Source organism: Acinonyx jubatus, chromosome E3 (assembly GCF_027475565.1).
Source record: "Acinonyx jubatus isolate Ajub_Pintada_27869175 chromosome E3, VMU_Ajub_asm_v1.0, whole genome shotgun sequence".
NCBI lineage: Eukaryota > Metazoa > Chordata > Mammalia > Carnivora > Felidae > Acinonyx > Acinonyx jubatus.
Window position 1 is genome coordinate 25,931,495 of NC_069398.1, and position 18,798 is coordinate 25,950,292.

Consider the following 18,798-nt stretch of genomic DNA (forward strand, 5'->3'; position numbering starts at 1 on the left):
TTGGGTTGAGCGTCCGACTCTTGATCTCGGCTCAGTTCATGATCTCAAGGTTCATGAGATCAAGCCCCGCGTCGGGCTCTGCTGACGGCACAGGCTGCTTTGGGTTCTCTCTGTTTCTCTGTCCCCCTCTCCTGCTCGTGCTCTCTCTCTCTCTCTCAAAATAAATAAGCATTAAAAAAATACAGTTTTATCAGCAGTAAGGTGGCACCACAAGGCCAGGAGGAAAACCGGCTTCCTGTCTCTGCCCCTAGCATCCTACAAGTAGAAAAGGTGATTTAGGAAGAGACCGACCAAGCTGATCTCAGTTCTTGCGGAAGCCTGCTGCGATTTACTACGGAGACAGACCTCTCAGAACAGCCTGGGGCAGCGGGCCCTTCGGCAGGACGGGCAGCGATCACGGGACGGTGTTACTGGGTATCCTGTGTGTGCATGCTGCCGTAGAAATCCCCAGGGAATTTTATAATTTGCATGACTGTTCCCACCCCCCCCCCCCAAGGTACTATTTTTTTCAAATTGTAAAAAATCTCAATTGTACGTAAGTGGAAAGAATGATGCAGTGAACTTCCCGTGTCCACCACCCATCTTAAGTTTTACCAACATACGGCCATTCTGGTGTCCTCTTGTGTTCCCACCACCCTCCCCCATTCCGGTGGTTGAAGCAAATCCCTGATGTCGTGTTACAGGGGTTGGGGGTGACTCAGCTCCTGTGATTGGTGGTCTCGTGCGAAAGCTTCCATTGAGAACAGTTGTGTGTTGGGGTGCCTGGGTGGCTTGGTTGATTAAGCATCCGACTTAAACTTTTAACTTAAAAAAAAATTTTTTTTTAATGTTTATTTACTTTTGAGAGAGAGTGTGTGAGCCGGGGAGGGGCAGAGAGAGAGGGAGCCACAGATTCCGAAGCAGGCTCCAGGCTCCAAGCTGTCAGCACAGAGCCCGACACGGGGCTCAAACCCATGAACTATGAGATCATGATCTGAGCCGAAGTCAGACGCTTAACTGACTGAGCCATCCGGCGCCCCAAACTTTTAACTTTTTTAAATGTTTTACTTATTTTTGAGAGAGAGAGTGTGTGAGCAGGGGAGGGGCAGAGAGAGAGGGAGACACAGAATCCGAAGCAGGCTCCAGGCTCTGAGCTGTCAGCACAGAGCCCGACATGGGGCTCGAACCCATGAACTGTGAGATCATGACCTGAGCCGAAGTTGGACGTAAATTTTTTTTTTTTTTTTTTTTTTTTTTTAAGAAAAAGAAAACAGCTGTGTGCCATGCTGGCTCCTGCCCTGTGGGCTCGAGGACAGAGGGTCCCAGCAGCTTGCCTCCTGTGTCCCCACTGCCGCAGAAACACAGATGGTGCTGGAACAGCTAGGCAAGCCCATGAGCCTTTCTTTGAATCCTCTCCCGGCCCAGGGTTGGCCACAGGGGCTCTAGAGCTCCCTTCCACTCTGCCATTCCTCCCAGGAAGGTTTGTCACCTGCCCGGGCCACAGCGTTGAATGGGACACTGAACTGATACAGGGAAGGCTCCCACGTAACTGGCTGTTTGGGTTAGGGCTCCAATTAGGGGAGAAAAAGAAGGTCCTCAAAACCTGCAAGGTGAGGTTTTAGAAAAACATAGTTTCTCCATCTTATTTTTCATCTGGAGCTTCCATTGGTCCCTGTGAGGTCTGGGGGGAGGCCCAGGGTCCAGAGGGTTCCCCACACCCAGTAACCATGGAGCCCGGAGCCCCCACCGCACCCCACTCCGTCTGAGCCTGTGAGATCGGGACTCCTGGGTGGGGAGTAACAAGTGGCCAACGATTGTTGTCATTTTTCCTTCTCGTTTCCCAACCTGTGGCACTAACTTATGGAAAGAGGACTGACCCTGTGACCAGGTCCCTGTCCCCAGCACACCCTCTCTCTCTCCATCCCCTGACCTTGGCCTGGGGCGGGGCAAGGCCCCTTTCCATGAAGCAAGAGGCTTGACTTTCATTCCCTTAGAAGGTTTTTGCATGAAGCAGGGAAAGCGGACGTGAGAATTGCTACTTTTAAATGAAAATGGTCTATTGGGATGTTTCAGTTGAAGGAAGCATCTCGCTTCTCTGGCTGTGGCTTTTCTGACTCAGAAGGTCCCTTTGGGCCCCTGCCCCTCCCGTGAGACAGCTGTGTTTCTGCCCAATCAGCTCGGCCGCGTGGCTCCGCTCCTTCGGAAACGTGACGCACTCTGTCCACAGCAGACGTCCCCACTGGCTGCGCGAAGTTCCCTGCAGCCTTACTTCTTCCAAGTGAACCGAGGCCCAAAGAAAGGAGCGCCGGGGCTCCCCTAACTCTGCTGAAATCACATGTAATGCTTCTAGGAGGCGAGACAGATCGGATCTCTGCCCGGAGACGTGGATTATTAAATATGGCTCCACCTATATAAATTAACTGTACAAGCTTATGGACCACGAGGAAGAGCCCAGCAGCCGGCATTGGTTAGCACTTTGGAACCTGAATCCAAAGCAAAAAGCACAGGAGTACCAGTGATGCACGATGTTCTAGACGTGGGGACAGGGATGCAACTTGCCCTGAATCTTGACATCCGATCGCGGCAGGGGCTCTGGGCTCCCGTGGGAGCCGGGCGGGGGGGTAGGGGGTGATTCCACCTGTAACTGTCCTTTCCCCACCGGTACCCCGCGGCCTGGTGGATGGTCCTCAGACGTGTCAGCGCGTCTCCCAGGAGCAACCGTGGGGGGTCTAGCGGTTGAGCAAGTCAGAGAAGTGACCTTTGGGGAGGCGGTAAATAGTCCTCTGAGCTTGGTGGTCCCCTCGGCTCCTTGAACGAAGATGAAAAGGTTTGTTACAAGGAAAAGGGTTGCCTCGACAGCACTCTGTTCCCTCAGCACCAGGGTGGCTGGGTCAGGGTCAGGGTCAGGATGGGTGGAGATGGTCAGCGTTCAGCGCCCTTCCTGCCCTGCAGGCTGAGCCCACCCATCAAGCTGCCTTCCTTCCCTTGGAAATCCTGACTGTGCTTATCGATGCCGCCCGGCTGGGGTTAACCCGCACAGGGACGCCCTCTGCCCTGTGACCCGCACTCACCTTCGAGGCGCGTCCTCTCCCCTCCCACCCAGAAGGCACCTGCCAAGAGCGTCTGCTCTAACTCAGCCCTGCTTCCGCCTCACCTGGCACAGCCCTTCCACTAACAGGGATCGTGTCACTCCAGCCTCCAGGCCACCGTGGGCGCCGGCCATGGAGTTCGGCCCCCTGTGCCCGACGGGATGCTGGACACAAAGGTTCCATCCAGCCGCAGCTGGACCCCAAGCCGGAACCCACTGTGTCGTTTCTGCCACCCTAACCTACCTCACAGCGTCGTTTCTTTCAGCTCAGAAACCTGCACAGCGCTCTGGCTCCCGCCCCGCGTCTCTGCTTCTCTGCTCCCTCGCTCCCCACTCTGCAGTGGAACTTCCGGAATGTTCTCCACTCCCTGTCTTGTGCCCTCAATTCCATTCTCTCCTCAGCATCCGGGGATCCTCTTTCCAGTCTCCCAGGCCGCCCCCTCTCCCATCCCAGAAAACCCAGGTGCAGGCCGCGTGGCTGGCCGCGCCTCCCCATCGTCAGACCCTCTGGGCGCACCGCTGCCCCCCTGCAAATCTTTCCCCCAGCGGGGCGAGGAGGGAGCCCCCACAGCTGCCCTGGCCTGCCCCAGTCCCACGACCGCAGGACTTATCACCCCCTAACATGCCTCTTCCTTTCCTCTCTCAGCCTACAGCCATCTGTGAAATCTCTCCCACCGGAGTGTAAGTCCTGAACGGTCAGGGATTTGAGTGGATTTTTTTTTTTCCCTTCAGGTTTTATTTTTAAGTAGGGGCACCTGGGTGGCTCAGTCGGTTAAGCGTCCAACTCTTGATCTCGGCTCAGAGCATGATCTCATGCTTTGTGAGTTCGAGCCCCATGTCAGGCTCTGCACGGACAGCGTGGAGACTGTTTGGGACTCTCTCTCTCTCTCTCTCTCTCTCTCTCCCACTCTCTCTGCCTCTCCTCTGCTCATGCTCCCTCACCCCAAGAATAAATAAATAAATTTTTTAAAAAGCTTTAAAAATTTTAAGTAATCTCTGCACCCCCTGTAGGGCTCGAACTCACCACCCTGAGATCAAGAGTTGCACGCTCCACCGACTGAGCCAGCTGGGCACCCATGAGTGGATTTTATGACTGTGTCTGTGGCGCTTAAGGCCGACTTGCCCGCGGCAGGTGCTGGGAGGTATGGTTGGGGGAGGGGCAGTGGCTGAGCTCTCTGTGCCTTCGGGGCACCACGAGAGGGCACGTGTGAACATTCAGCCCCATGCTGGCTGACCAAGCGGGTGCTTCGCACGGTCCAGCCACGACCGTCATGGGCACCCTCCTCTGTCTCCAGGTCCCACCCCTGTCCCTGTGTCCCTCACATGCCGTGTCCCAGTTGCACCGTTTTGCCAGCAAGGCAATAGTCCCAGAAGGTGAAGTCACTCGCTCAGGATTGCGGAGACCACCCAGGGCCCACCCCGTCACCCCACAGCTCACCAGCACCCCCGGCCGGACCCCCCACAACAGCCTGAGGCCCTTGTGCCTGCCGTAGAGCTGTCCCCTCGCCGGGCCTGCCACGGGAGCCGGGGGCGGGGTGGGCACGGGCTGCTCAGGGGGCCCAGCACCTAGGGGCGCGGTCCCATCACCCGACAGAGCCCCCCCCATTTCAGCACCATGGGTGCCACCCCTCAACCCCCTCCGGGGCCCCCACGTGGCTCCCCAGCCCTGTTTTTTTCCCCTTGGGATGGGGCCTCTCAGGCCTGTGAGGCCCACCGCCCTGGAAGAAGGGGCACCTACCTTCCAGGCCCTCGCTAGGCTTCTGTGGCTGCCACGCTCTCGTTCACGTAATCGGGCTCCTCGTCCGGGCTTTCTGCCAGCGACGGGGACGCCTCCCTCGGGCCTCGCTCTGCGGACCAGGGGGCAGACAGTTTGCACATTCACACCCACACCCGTCCCCCCAGCCAGAGGCTCGGGCCCAGACCCCCAGAGGCTGCAAAACAGCCTGCGGGAAATGCCACACTGAACAGTGTGTCGGTCTCATCCCTGCGGTTCGCCGGAGATTGGCCCGTGGGCGGGGGCTGCCGACGGGGTTCGAGGCGTCTGCGGCCACCGACGGGCCAGAGGCGTCGCTGCACAGTCAGCTGCACGGGCTGCAGGGGAGCCCTCCCGGCCTGGCCCTCCCGGGTCAGACCCCGACTCTCCCTCCCTCGCCCACGCCCGCCCACCGGATCCTCCCTGGCCAGGCGCCCCCCCCCCCCCCCCCCCCCGCAAGCCTGCTGAAGCTGACCGCTCCGGAGCCCCTGCCCTCCAGACACGTACCCACCACCCTCCTGGACTCCCGCCACTGCCGGATGGAAGCTGAGTTCTGATAGTCCTCAGATCCTTCGTCCCCTGCAGGGAGACACCGAGAGAGGGGCTGGCCCAGGCCTCAGGCCGGCAGGGGCGCCTGGGTTCCTCCTGTGCCCCGTGCTGGGCGGCCCCTCGGGGGAGGAAGGGGTCCTGTCGGTGCATCTCACTAGGGCCGGACCCCCGGGGCCCCTCCAGGCCTCGAGCAGTGCTTTATCCAAAGGCACGAGAGCTGAGGTGAACCTTCGGGTTTCGAGGCAAGTGGTGCCTTTGAGCAACGGGGGCCTCGGATCTCAGCCGAGGAGGCCGGCCTCCCTGCCAGCTCCCGGGACTGGCAGCCTCACCTGACTCAGTGTCCTTCTGCTTGCAGATGAGCACGTTCTCGTACGAATTGGCATCATCATCGTCTGCCGGGGAGAGGAGACGGGGCTGTGGGTGCCAGTTGGCCCTGCCCAGCAGGCCGGGCTCTTCCTCCCTCCCTCCCTCCGTCCTGCCTTCCCTCTGTAGGTGACCCGTCCTGCCAAACCCTCAGCCTCTGCACCAACCTCCCCCCACCCCCGCCGGGAGTCTCCTGAACATTCTCCTGGACAAGCTTCTTCATTGACACTGGCCTGGCTTCGGCAGCCGCCACCCTGAGCTCCTTCATTGTCTTCTGAGGTCCCCCCCAAATGCACCGGGGAGGGGGGAGTAGGGCTCAGGCTGCAATCAGGCAGTTGGCTAGTTGGGAGGGGGGGAGGGAGGCCCGTTGCTACTGGGCAGTGAGGGGCAGGGATTGCTGCTGGAGGCCACGGAGAGGTGGGCTCCAGGCCTAGGCTGGTCCTGAAGCAGTACCTCTGGGCGGGGCGGGGCGACCCCAGGCCTATCAGAGCCTGGCACCCCCTCATGGCCCCCGTCAGGGGCAAGCTGAGCTCTAACTGCTGGCCCACTGCCTGCATCCATCTGAGGTGGGTGCAGGGGGCGGGGAGAAGACCCTCCTCTCTACCCACCACGGCCCCACTCCCCAGCATGGCCCAGGCAGGAGCCAAGATGCAGGAACTGGCCTCAAGCCCCAGACCCGAGCACCTCTCAGCAGGCACTGCCCTCCCTCACTCCTCAGTTTCTTCTTCTGTGAACCAAAGGTGTTAAGGGCCTAAGATTCTGGCACCTTCAGAGACCGCAGGGCTCAGTGTCGGTCAGCCCGGCCGCCCTGCCCAGGGCCTTTCTCCGAGGTCCCACGTGTACCCATCAGTTGCTGCCCAGTCCCGAGGGGGAGCCTGCACGACACGGGGGCTCAGCCTCCCCCGCTACCTCTGCCCCCAGCTCCCCCTCTGGTTCCCTCACCTCTGCGGCCCACCACCCTGTCCCCTCTCTGCCTCCCACACATCCCTTCCCTACTGCGCTCCTGGGCTCTGGCCCCGAGCTCCCCAACTCCGCCACCCGTCCAGACCTAGGCCCAGCCTCCTCCTCCACGTCCTTCCCACCGCCTCTGGCCGGGGGAACGTGGCTTCTGAAGTTTCCCACCTCCCCTTTTTCCCCCTCCTCCGCCTCACCTTCCAAGGGCTTCTGGAACTGCCCCCAGTTGTAATAGTGCGTGGCAATGGGGTCTCTGGCAAGAAAACACAGACACAGGCTGGTTGCTAGGTAGGCGGGTGGTTGGGGTGGGAGCATCACGGGGGACAGTGAGGCCAGGGCTGTTCCGATATATTGTTCCCCCGGGGGCTCGTGGGGGCTGGGCCAGGCTCTCCCCTGGTCCCTCCGTCCCTGAGCCACCCAGCCTGGCTCCAGCCATCCCGACTTGTCCCCCTCTTCCCTGGGGAGCAGTGTGCCCATCTGTGAGATGAAGAGACATCCCTGAGGGCCCTTCCTCCCTGGGGTTTTTGGAACTTGTGTCTAGGCGATGTGGGATGAGTCCCCCCAGACAAACCCTCCCTAGAGCAGGGCCATGTCCCTGTCCCCACAAAGCCATAACCCCCCGAGGGGCAGAGCCTGCCTGGGCCAGTGGGTTCCGGGGCAGGAAGTCTTCCTAAAGGGGGAAGCTCAAAGCAGGGGTGGGTGGGGGGCGGGGATGAGGGGCCAGGGCCCGCAGAAGACCACTCACATGAAGGCTCCATCAGATCCTCGTCTGCTTCCTGCAGGAAGAGGCGAGAATTAGGCCTGAGCCCCGGGCTGTGGGCCCCACCGCAGCCCCCACTTCCCCGGATGCCACCCACCTTTGCTGAAGTTCTCCAGGTACCTAGAGGACGCAGCATCTGGAAGAAAGGCGGGCTCGTGGCTTCTTCCCGTCTCGGCCCCACTCCCACCCCCAAGGAAGGGCCTTCCAGACCCAGGTGTTTCCTACCTTCGTAGCTTTGCACCTGCTCTCTGTCCCCTGCCCCCAGGCCTCCTGGCCCAACACCTCAGGGGACCCCCCCACTGCCCACGTGTCTCAGTCCCCCCTCCCCCCTGCCCCCACCCCTGTGTCTCAGTCCCCCCTCCCCCCTGCCCCCACCCTGTGTCTCAGTCCCCCCTCCCCCCTGCCCCCACCCTGTGTCTAAGGGCCACTCACCCTCAACGCTGGGGGAGAACCGTAGAAGCTTGTCCTTCCTGCAGGAAAGGGGGAAGGGAGGGGCTGAGGAGGGCTGGGTGGGGAGGAGGCCTTGGGGTTTGTGAACCACAGCCCCAGGGCCCCCTCGTGGAGCCCTCAGGATCCAGCTCGGGGGCTCCGAGGTTCAGGGAGGGAGCCAGGTCTTGGCCGGAGCTCAGCCAGGTGGGGACCGCAGGACCCTCCTTCCCATCACCTCCTATGGGGTTGTAACCCCTCTGGGCCTGCGGTCGGGGGCTTATGCCTACCTTGTTGGTGCCACGTCAGAGGCTGTGTCCAGCAGGGGCCCCGGCCAGGCCTGCCTGACCACTGCGAAGGACAAGGGGGTGTTGGCTGGACCCCCAGACCAGCCTGCCACTTACAGGCCCCTCACTCCACCAGATCAGGCCTGGCCACCACCTCAGAACGATGGGGACAGATATGGACACCCCCAACCCTGAGCCCAGTCCCTGGGCCCTTCAGTTTGGGGACTCACAGGAATAGGTCCGGGCCACCGCAAAGTTCTGTGCATTCTCTTCCCTGGAAACACAAGGAGCTGTGCTGAGCCAGCGCATGGCCTCCCACAGCCCAAGGGACAGAGAGACAGGAGAGATGGACAGACAGGGGCGAGGAACGGAGAGGGGAGGGACAGACCAGGGTGAGAGTGATCCAGGGCTCCCTGATGCCCCATTCTCCGGACTGCTCCCCAACCCTGCCCGCCGGGTGTCTACCCTTCTCGCACGGCCCCAGGCTGGAGCCAGCTGTCTCCACGGCCTCCCCAGGAACCCCGGAGATGGTCAGGAGGGTCTGTGGGCGGGGGCTGGGGAGGCGGCCCCGAGATTCTCCGGTGAGGGTCAGGTGGCTCTTCAGAGATCTCAACCGACGGTAACTTCAGTCCCTTTTGAGATGTTCCAACCCACCATTTGCTCCCAAATACCTGGTGAGGTAACGTCAAAGCGAGACACAGCGAGGTGTCTGGCCATCACCCCCGTGTCTTCTTTCTTTGAAACGGATCTCTGATTTTTATGGAGGCCCATCTAAAAGACTGTATTTCCCAGTCTCTCTCGTGCCTAAGCATGGCCCTGTGATTAAGCCCTAGTCAATGAGACGCAAGCCAAGGTTGTCGGGACCTCCAGGAAAACGTCTTTAAAGGAGGCACTGCCAACAGGGGTGCACCCTTTTTATCCTGGTGCTTCATTCTTACTACTACTGCCTGGAACACAGAGATGAGGGCTGGAGCTCTGGCTGCCATTTTGGACCATGAAGCTCCCTGGAGAGCAGAAGCCACCACTAAGGGTGGGAGGGCAGGTTGGCTAAACATTAAAGCCTTTGGGGCTCCTCCTCTGGACCAGAATGGGTATCTGGCCCAGGCTTCCAGGAGCTCCTGGAAGGCTGAGGGGTCAGGGTGACCTGATTTAGGAGGGCTGTCCTAACTCCACAGGAGAGAGTCAGGCGTGGCTTCCCACGGGAGCTGGGCCTGGAACACACAGCGGTCACTTCACGTAGGCTGGCAGGATGGAACCCAAGTGAAGTGGGTTCTCCTCCTGTCCAGGCCCAGTTTCCACTTCCCACCATGACAAAGTTTCACTTCTGGCTCTAACTCAGTCAGGGGCCCCGAGTGGGCAGGCACTGAGAGAGGAAGGGAGACAGGAGATACGGAGGAGGCCTGCCTTGGGGCAGGGGTGTGGGAGGCACCAGCGGGGCCCAGGTCCCCCACCCCACCCTCACCCCCTGTGGAGCCTGTGGGCTGGAGATGCAGGGGAACAAGTGGTCAAAAAAGCCGGGAAAAGTCTAGTCCTGGGCCCAGGGCTGGGTGTGGATGGGGACACTCTATTTTCAAACTTCATTGTGGTTTTTCAGTTGCAAAAGGAAATGAGAAAGCGTGTGTGCGCAGTCGTAGGTAAGTTCCTTCCCTGGGCGGGCACACGGTGCCGCATGTGTCAGAAACACACGCATGAGCAAGAATGCGGGGGGCGTGTGGGTGTGAGTGGGCACGCCGGCCCGTGCACACGTGTGCACGCGGGTCTCAGCGCAGGGGGTCTCTCCCGGGTCTCAGCCCAGGCCCGCCGTCTGTCACTTTCCTGCTCAGTGTAAGGACACCAGTGGCCCCTGCCCTCCTGACCCGGGCTGTCCTTGGGCCACACCCCGGTCTGCAGCGACCGGCACCTCTGACCCTCCCAGCGCTTGCCTGTCCCCAAAGTGCCATCCGGCCTGGGGTCAATGACCCCGTTTCACCTCTCCCCCTAGCTCCCTGCTTCCGGCTCCTCTGTGGCTCCCCCCGGGCCCTCAGGACAAAGGCCACAGCCTCCGCCCCCTCGCCCAGCTCACGTCTCTCAACAGAGGCCTGTACCTGCCACCTCAGCCCCAGAAGACTGTGTCCACCCCGGTCCTCGGTGGGCAACGGCCCGCACTGTTCTCTCTCTGGAATGTTCCCTTTCGCCTTCTTTCTTTCTTCAGATCCTCCCCACCTCCCCCCCCCCCCCCCCCCGCAGGCCTCCTGATTCCCCCCAGGACACGCCCACATCCTCCTGGAGCTCTGAGCTCTGTGAGCCTTTCTTCCAGGGGAGACCTGTACCCCGCTTTGCTCTGCGCCCGGTCTCGGTTCCCCACGTGGCCTAGGAGGGCAGGACTCTTGTGTCCGCCCCCAGCACCAGCACAGCGGCCTCCCCTGGGCTGGGGGCAAGGGGAGGACCTCTGGGCAGGCAGGCTGTCCCTCCTCCCAAGGCTGGACTGCTCGGGACCCATTGGAGGAAGGAGGTGGGAAGGGGTGAGGGAAGGGGGGCGGGGACACCCAAGGGGCTGCCCCTGTGGAGGCCCACAGCCAGGGCACCCCAAGTCACTGGGCTGGGGACACCTAAGCACTCACAGGCTCCTCTGCTCGTAGATCTTCTCAGACTTCTTCACCACTGCAAGAACAAGACCAGATCATCAAGCGTCCCAATGCCAGGGCGGGCACTGAGCTCTGAGATCCCCCCATCTTGTCTCCCCTGTGCCCTGGGCAGGCCCCAGATGGGACATGGGACACGGCCGGCCAATCGCCGCGGGCCACCTGTCACTGATACGGTGTCTGCTCTCTGGGAGAGCAGAGCATGAAGGTCCATGCTGCAGGCAGCACAGCACATCTCCACCCTTTTTCCAGAGCATTCCCCTGCCCCAGACCTCTTGACCCAGCACAACCAAAGCCCCACAGTGACCCAGACTCATGGTCTTCAGGGCTGGTTTAGGGTTTCATCCCTGCCTCGTCGAAGCCTGTCTTTCGGTCCACCCAGCGCGGCCAGGTCTGGGTACGCCCTTGTCCCCCGCCGCGCTGTTACCTGGGCGGGAGCAGCGCACGCATAGGCTGGCCACCGTCCCCAGAAGCAGCAGCAGGGCCACCCCCGGCCACAGCAGCTCGGCGTCCACGTTCATGTCCGCTCCTAGCCACTCGTCCTGCAGGGCTGCAACGTGGATCATCCTGTGACCGCCCCTCCAGGGTCCTGCCCAGCCCCACACCCTCGGATTTCCAGACCCCCTGTCCCGACAGCCCCACGGCTGAGCCCAGGCTCTGGGAGCACCGGCACCCCTCCCTGCCCTAGCAACGGGTCAGGATGGAATCAGCCCTGGAACCACTTTGCTCCCTCATCTGACCCCAAACCCGCAGTCCTGGCCCCAGGGCCATCACCGACACTTGGTTAAGTGCTGGAAGGTTCTGGGGACCAGACAGCACCATGTGCCCTTTGCTTAATCCACACAGCTGCCCTCCCAACATTTCACAAATATAAAAACTGAGGCCGGAGGGGCGCCTGGGTGACTCAGTCGGTTGAGCGTCTGACTTTGGCTCAGGTCATGATCTCATGGCTGGCGAGTTCGAGCCAGACGTCGGGCCCTGTGCTGACAGCTGGGAGATTGGAGTCTGCTTCGAATTCTGTGTGTCTCCCTCTCTCTCTGCCTCTTCCCCACTCATGCTCTGTCTCTCTCTCTCTCAAAATGCATAAACATAAAGAAAGAAAAAGAGAGAGAGAGAGAAAGAAAGAAAGAAAAAAGAGGAAGAGGAAGAGGAAGGAAGGAAGAGGAAGGAAGGGAGGAAGGAAGAGGAAGGAAGGGAGGAAGGGAGGGAGGGAGGGAGGGAGGGAGGGAGGAAGGAAGGAAGGAAGGAAGGAAGGAAAGAAGGAAGGAAGGAAGGAAGAGAAGGAAGAAAGGAGAAACTGAGGCTGGAGATCCCAGCTGCAAAGTAAAAAGTCAGGACTCAAACTCCAGCCTTGGGGCCCTAAGTCTGGCTCTACCCTGTCGCCTCCTGTAAACCCAGCTTTGCTTCCTGAGCTCGGTCCACGGCCCCTTCGGCACCGGAGCCCCGGCAGCCGCCACCCACCCTAGGGCGTTTCTCGGCCCCTATCAGGAGTGGGATCTCCTTTCCTTAAGCACCAGGGGGGTCCTGAGGGCATAAGGGGAAGAAGGGTGCGGGGGGGGGGGGGGGGGGGGGCAGAGAGGCCTGGCGGGCTCCCGCTGCAGCTGGCGGCGGGAGGTGCCGGGAGCGTCGTGGGCTGGAAGGCGGACTCTGCAGGGTGAGGAGACTCTGAATCCCGCCTGACCTCGGGCCACCGCTTGGTCAGTGGCTGGTCCCAGCCGCGGAGCCATGCTGGGACTGCCAGTCCTTGGCGAAGCCACGGGCGGCCACACACCGGGGCCCGGGGAGTGCCCTGCTGAGGGGGTTTCCGGGAAGAATCATCGCGAGCGTGGAGACGGTCTCCTGGCAGTGGCCGGGGGACGCGGCTGAGGGGGCGACAGGGCGTCTCCGAGGGGGCCCTGCCCCAGGGCGGGCACACGGAGCCCACACCGGCTCCCTACGCATCCTGTGCACACCTGTTTTCCCCCTGCCTCAGCCACCCGGGGGGAGGGCTTCTCCCCACTTTACAGCCGGGGAAGGCGAGGCCGGGGGAGAAGTGGAGCCTCGTACCGCCTGGCTCCTGCCCTGGGCTCCCCGAGGCCTACACCGCGGCGGCCGGCGGTCCCTTTCGCCTCTCCGGGCTGCCTCCACCCTTGTGGCAAAAATGACCAGGAACCTCCACGCCACACGGAGCCTCCGTCGGGGCCGTCACGGAGAAGCCACCCCTCCTTCCCCAAACACCGAGTGAGTCAGTGGGAGCACGAGCATCGCCAAATCTCAGGACGGGGCGGCCCCTGCCACCCCGCGACGTTGTCCGTGTTGGGCCCCGCCCTCTCAGAGCCAGGGCGCTGCCCTCCCGGCCTGCACAACCTCCTCCCCGCACCACCCCCCCAACCTTGGGCTGCCCGCCCCAGGGCACTTCAGGCTGTGTGGGGTTGGGAGCACCTGGTCCTGGAGGGAGGACTCCAGCTTGTGCCTGTTTGTCTCCTGGCCTCAGTTTTCTCATCTACAAAATGGGGATCGACACAGTGCCTTCCTCAAAGCACTTTCGGCAGATGATAAACAGTCTGGCTCACCGGCCGGGCTTCCGGAAGAGAAGCATGCTAAGGGTCTTATTTCTGGCCGGCTGGTTTAGAGAACTCACTCGTGCTCTTGCGGCCTGGCGACGGAGGCCCAGGACCTGGCCTGCTGACCTCTGTGGCCGTCCCGGGGAAGGGGGACCCTCGACCACAGGGCATCCTGGCCACCAGGGCGCCCTCTTGCTTCCTGGACCCGGCTGTCCGGGGACAAGCAGCACGGTCGGGGCCGGGGTGGGGGGGCATCCTGGCCCACCCCCGTCCCCCTGGCACTGGCTGAGGGAAGGAGGGGGAGCCCGAGAACACAGCGTGTGTCTGCCTCTGCTGTGGAATCCCAGCCTCACTGGCCTTCGGCGGCCCTTCTACAACAGGGGAAATAATGACACATCCCTCAGGTGTGTCACATGAGGCCCAGCATCGAGATGGTGCTCGGAGGTGCTAGTGTGGGAGTTTGGGAGACACAGCTGGATGACAACCATGACTCGCCACCATCAGGGTCCCCATGGAACGGGAAGGGGCAGCCACAGCCTTTTGGGGGCGGGGGGTGTTGCAGTGAATAGTGCGGGGTAACCCTACCAGAACCGTCCCGCCTGGTCCCCCAGACACACCGGCCTGAGCCCCCCTCCACCGCCCCACGGGGGCATCGTGCCGGGACCCCGGGGCGGGCTGGGATCCGGCCCGGCCCCTCAGTTGTCACAGACGCGCCAAGTGTCACTTGGGAGATGCCAGCTCCCTTCATCCAAAGGAGGAGAGGGAAGCCCAGAGAGGCAGGCACTCTGTCCGAGTTCCCCAGGACCCCAGCTCAGGCAGGGCTGGCTCCAAAGGCCACGCTCCTGTACCCCTTCCTTACAATTCTATTTTTAAGAAGCATGAAATATTTTTTCAAAGAGAGGCCCCCAGACTGAGCAGATCCGCCCTCCGGCCGGGCTTTCCCACCCAGGCCCCACGAGCTGGTGGGCGCAGGATGAGGGTTGGGGGAGGAGGCTGAGCCCCCAGGAGAGGCAGGCCCAGGGGCCCCAGGAGGGCCCCAAGGGGCAGGCAGGGCTGGGTGGGGTGGGGAGGCGAGGCGGCCTGTGGCCACAGGCCGAGGTGCCGCGGGCCAAAATAGCACAAAGGGAAGTGCGCAGTTTTCAGATGAACAAGGTTTGCAACAGCCCTCGGTGGGAAAGCCCTCAGGGCCGGGCCTCAGTGTCCCAGCCTCCCGCCCCATCTCCCAGCCCTACCTTCAGCCGTAGATGGGGAAACTGAGGCCTACCAGGGCGGCAGGGCAGACTAGGGGGCAGGAGCGGAGCGAGAGATTCGGATCTGGGCCCTGGGAAGGCTTTATCCGCTGGGCTCTGCTCTGGTGCCTGTTCCCTTTCCCATGTAATCTTGGCCTTCAGATAAGGCCGACCCAGGGACCTCTAACGGAGGCTCGTAATGCTCAGGAGGCCAGTGTGGGGGCCTGGGCAGCCCTTGTTCCGGGGCAGAGGTGGGGAATGGTGACGGCCAAGGTCAAGGCCGGTGGGGGGGGGGGGGAGGGGGATGGTGACAGAGCCGGGCACAAGCAGTCCCCCAGGGCCTATGGCCTCGCAGTCAGAGAGCAGAGAGCTGGAGTGCCAGGCTGGGGGCTGGGTGGGGGCGGTGGGAGGGCTGCTTCCATCTGGCCTGAGGCAGGCCCTGGGCACGCTTGCCTGTGGAGTCCCACCCGTCCTCCCATAGCCCGGTGGCAGGGATGTTACAGTCCCATTTTACGGACAAAGAAACCAGGGCTCGTGGGCCTGGCCCCTCACTGGTCTCTGGAAGCGATAGGACCCGCAGGGGCTTCCCAGGCCCTCGTAGGCTGGGCTGGGGAAGGCGAGGGTGGGAAGGTGGCCAGAAACAGGCTGCCCCTGGGTGCCGCAGGGTCCCGGAGGGAGCACTTCCCAGCCAGGGGCGCCAGGGCAGGACCAGGGCCCAGCGGCTGGGCATCTCCCCACCCCACCCGGCGGGACCCCCCCAGCACTCCCGCTGGGCCAGTGGGGCCATTCCTGCCCCCGTGGGGAGTTCAGTGGGGGCCAGCCTCCGGACCCCTGGCCCTGGGCCAGGCTCCAGGCACTCCTGGGCAAGACTTACCTGACAGCTGGGGGCTCCTCACTGCGGCCACTTCATCCTGAGCCCACACACCTGCCCGAGCTGACGCCAACGCCACAGACTCTGGCGGGCAGCAGGCAAGGCAGCGGGCTTCCTGTCAGCCCCTGAATCATCCCTCACACATCCGCTGCTCTGCCGGACAGGCTCTGCTGTTAACAGACAGAGACACAGAGACACTCGCAGAGACAGGGAGAGACGCCAAGGGACGAGGGGAGAGAGAGAGACACGGACGCAAGCAGGCGCGGAGAGAACACACACACACGCACGCACTAAATACACACATGTAAACCCAAGTCACACAGAGAGGAAGAGACATACACAGAGGGACTGGGAGAAAGAAGGAAGTGGGGTGCACACACACACACACACACACACACAGGCAACCAGAAAGTAGGAAGAGATGGAAAGACACACGCGCGCGCGCGCGCGCGCACACACACACACACACACACACACACACTTCGAGAGGGAGCAGCACACAGAAAAAGGCACACATGCAGGGAAAGGATGAGAAACAGACACACACATGCATACACATGTACAGAGTGTCCTTTCCCCTCCAGAGACAAGCAGAGCCTGAGCTTGAGATTGACCGACAGACACAGAGACCCGCAGACTCTCAGAGACGCACAGAGGGAGGGAGAACGAGAGAGAGGCACCCAGGGAGCGAGAGTCCCAGGGAATGAGACACGCTCTCACGCGCACACACCGTGCACGCTCCCGTGGAACGTGGGACAGAGGGATGCACGGCAGGTGCGCGCTGGGGCAGACAGAACAGCGCTGCAGCCCGCCCGCCACAGGCGTCAGAAGCAGCAGGACAGGGAGGTGAGCCGGAGGACACAAGGGCGGAGATGATCCAGGAGCCACGGCTCACGGCCCCCCACCCCCGCCCTGATTCCCAGAGACCCAGAGACCCCTCCCGCGGCTGCTGCCCCCATGCCTATACCCCGTCCACTTCAGGGACTCCACACTGGCTCCTGGGGGACCCACAAATGCACAGGATGCTTGGGTGCTTTCTGTTACTGGGCATTGGCTTGCCTAAGGCCATGGAACTGGTAGTGGCACCCCACTCGCAGGAGACCCCAGGGAAACCCACCAGGGTCCCAAGCCTCCATTAGTCTGGAATTTCAGAGCCCAGGCCCTCCGGTCCCGTGGGCCCCTTTTGGCCAGAGACTTGGTTTCTCTTTCGGCCCGTCCCGTCCAGGCTGGGGCCAGGGCTGCCCGCGGCTGCCACCCTGTGGAGAAGATAGGTAGTGCAGCGGCCAAGCCTTGATGTGGGAAATCCCTGGGGCCTCACGCCAGGAGCTTGTCCCCCATCCCAGTGCACGGTGGCACCGGGACTAAAGCCAAGTCCGTCTGACTCCCAGGCCCGTGCCTGTGCGGGCGCTGCCATACTCTATTCCCCGCTGGGCCATGCTTCATTTGGTTCCCACGGTAACTGGCCCCTTTGATGTCACTTTCCTTACACAGGCAGAGAAGGCTGGAAGCCCATGGAAGCTATGCTGGATTTGAGCCCAGATCCCAAATCTCCAGCCTGTTGTCTTCTCACCACCCACAAGTGCAGGGAGGCTGGTGGCTGTGTGCCAGCGGCCCTCCATGCTGGGACCACCTGCCCGAGCCCCACTCAGACAACTGGAACAAGCTGGTGTTGGTGTCCATCGATCCCGGGACTGTGCCCCTACCCAGGGGTCTCCAGCTGGCAGAGATGGACAGAACCTCACACATCCAATGGGAAGGAGCTATCGTCCTACATGCCTGGCTTCTGTCTCAGGCCTTAGCAATGGCAGAAGTGACCTCCAATCACTGGTAAGGTGTTAAGGTCAATCTGCGGTGGGACCTAGCGCAGACCCTCTCTGAGCCCATTTTTTTTTCTTTTTTAAAGTTTATTTTGTAAGAGGGGGAGAGCACAAGCAGGGAGAGGGGAGAGGGAGGGAGGAGGGAGGGAGGGAGGGAGGGAGAGAGAGAATATCCCAAGCAGACTTCGAACCACCAGTGCAGAGCCTGATGCGGTGCTCAAACTCTCAAACTGCAAGATCATGACCTGAGCCGAAGTTGGAGGCTTAACCGACTGAGCCACCCAAGCGCCCCTGGGGTCACAGAGATACTAAAGGCTGATGGGAAGCTGTGGATTATCCACAGAAAAAGCACCTTGAGAAGTGTGCACGTTCTAGAAACCCCTGGAGCCAGGGGGTCTGCCACCCCCAAGCCTAAGGTGCAAAAGAGCCTCCCTTCCACTCCTCCTCCCCAGCCTTCTGACACCTACTTTTGGCTGTGAACTCACTCCCCAAAGGCACCTATTCTCATTCTTCAACCTCCCCCAACCTAAGCGACTGCTTGTTTTGGCATCTACAGGTATTTCTGAGGGGCTCTGAATCTAACGAAAGGGCCACTGCAGTCTGTCCACACCCGGGCCTAGGTCCCGTCTCTCACATCGTTGTGATCCATCAACACGCGCCTACGGTTCATTCCATTATCCGAATGCAGCTTCTGCTGCCGTGTGATCTGTCTGGGGTACATACCTGGGAGGGGAAGGCTAATTCGATATTCAAGCTCATTCCCAAAGTGACCACCCGCTTACATGCTCATCTGTAACACGAGAGACCACAAACCCTCTAGGCAACTGGCTTGTCAGTTCATGACGTGCGCCACTTGAATGGGGTGCACGACGGTACTTTCTTTCTTCGCGGTCTTGACTTACAAGGAATGCCGGGATTGCTAGTGGGGCTGAGCACCATCTTTTGGCCTTACTTCCTCTTTCACGAAATACCTGTTAACACCTTCCTTCTCTGTGGCGTTTTTCTCTGGACAATTTGCCGGAATTCTTTACATGTATATATATACATATTTAAAATTTTTTTATTTATTTACTGATGGAGAAAGAGAGGAAGCATGCTGGAGAGGGGCAGAGAGAATCCCGAGCAGGCCCCATACCGGCATTAGAGTCTGACACAGGGCTCGAACATACAAAACGTGATATCACGACCTGATCTGAAACCGAGCGTCTGATGCTTCAACTGAGCCACCCAGGCGCCCCTGCAGGAATTCTTTACACACCCCTCATCTTTCGTTTTAGTCTTTAACATGTCTTTTCATTTTGTCTATATTTTGATAGAATACCTTGAAAAAATATCTAGGGGCGCCGGGGTGGCTCAGTTGGTTAAGCGGCCGCCTTCAGCTCAGGTCATGATGTTTGAGTTCAAGCCCTGCGCTGGGTTGACAGCTCAGAGCCTGGAGACTGCTTCCGATTCTGTGTCTCCCTCTCTCTCTGACCCTCCCCCATTCACACTCTGTGTCTCTCAAAAATAAACATTAAAATAAAAAAATATCTATTGAGCACACTCTTAGTTTCAAGAA

The 18,798-nt window shown here is 60.9% G+C and overlaps 1 protein-coding gene and 1 long non-coding RNA gene across 3 annotated transcripts; one reads left to right on the forward strand and one right to left on the reverse strand.

The window, feature by feature from the left end:
- Nucleotides 1-2,015: 2,015 nt before the first annotated feature.
- On the reverse strand, nt 2,016-15,853 carry LAT2 (linker for activation of T cells family member 2). Of its 2 annotated transcripts, none has more exons than XM_027041914.2 (13): nt 15,427-15,853; nt 11,208-11,330; nt 10,760-10,799; nt 8,390-8,433; nt 8,163-8,223; nt 7,879-7,916; nt 7,544-7,582; nt 7,432-7,462; nt 6,884-6,939; nt 5,699-5,761; nt 5,328-5,399; nt 4,806-4,914; nt 2,016-2,787 (listed from the first exon to the last, which is right to left on the reverse strand). In XM_027041914.2, exons 2-12 carry the CDS (start codon nt 11,299-11,301, stop codon nt 4,820-4,822), a joined length of 633 nt encoding a protein of 210 aa, XP_026897715.1. In that variant the 5' UTR covers nt 11,302-11,330; nt 15,427-15,853; the 3' UTR covers nt 2,016-2,787; nt 4,806-4,819. The 2 variants fall into 2 exon arrangements, with proteins under 2 accessions (XP_026897715.1, XP_026897714.2); XM_027041913.2 differs by lacking the exon at nt 15,427-15,853 and adding an exon at nt 13,202-14,117.
- Nucleotides 15,854-15,881: 28 nt separating this feature from the next.
- Nucleotides 15,882-17,355, forward strand: LOC128313594 (uncharacterized). Its single transcript, XR_008294508.1, has 3 exons — nt 15,882-16,154; nt 16,198-16,269; nt 16,915-17,355. It is a non-coding gene; the product is annotated as an uncharacterized LOC128313594 (long non-coding RNA).
- Nucleotides 17,356-18,798: the final 1,443 nt, after the last annotated feature.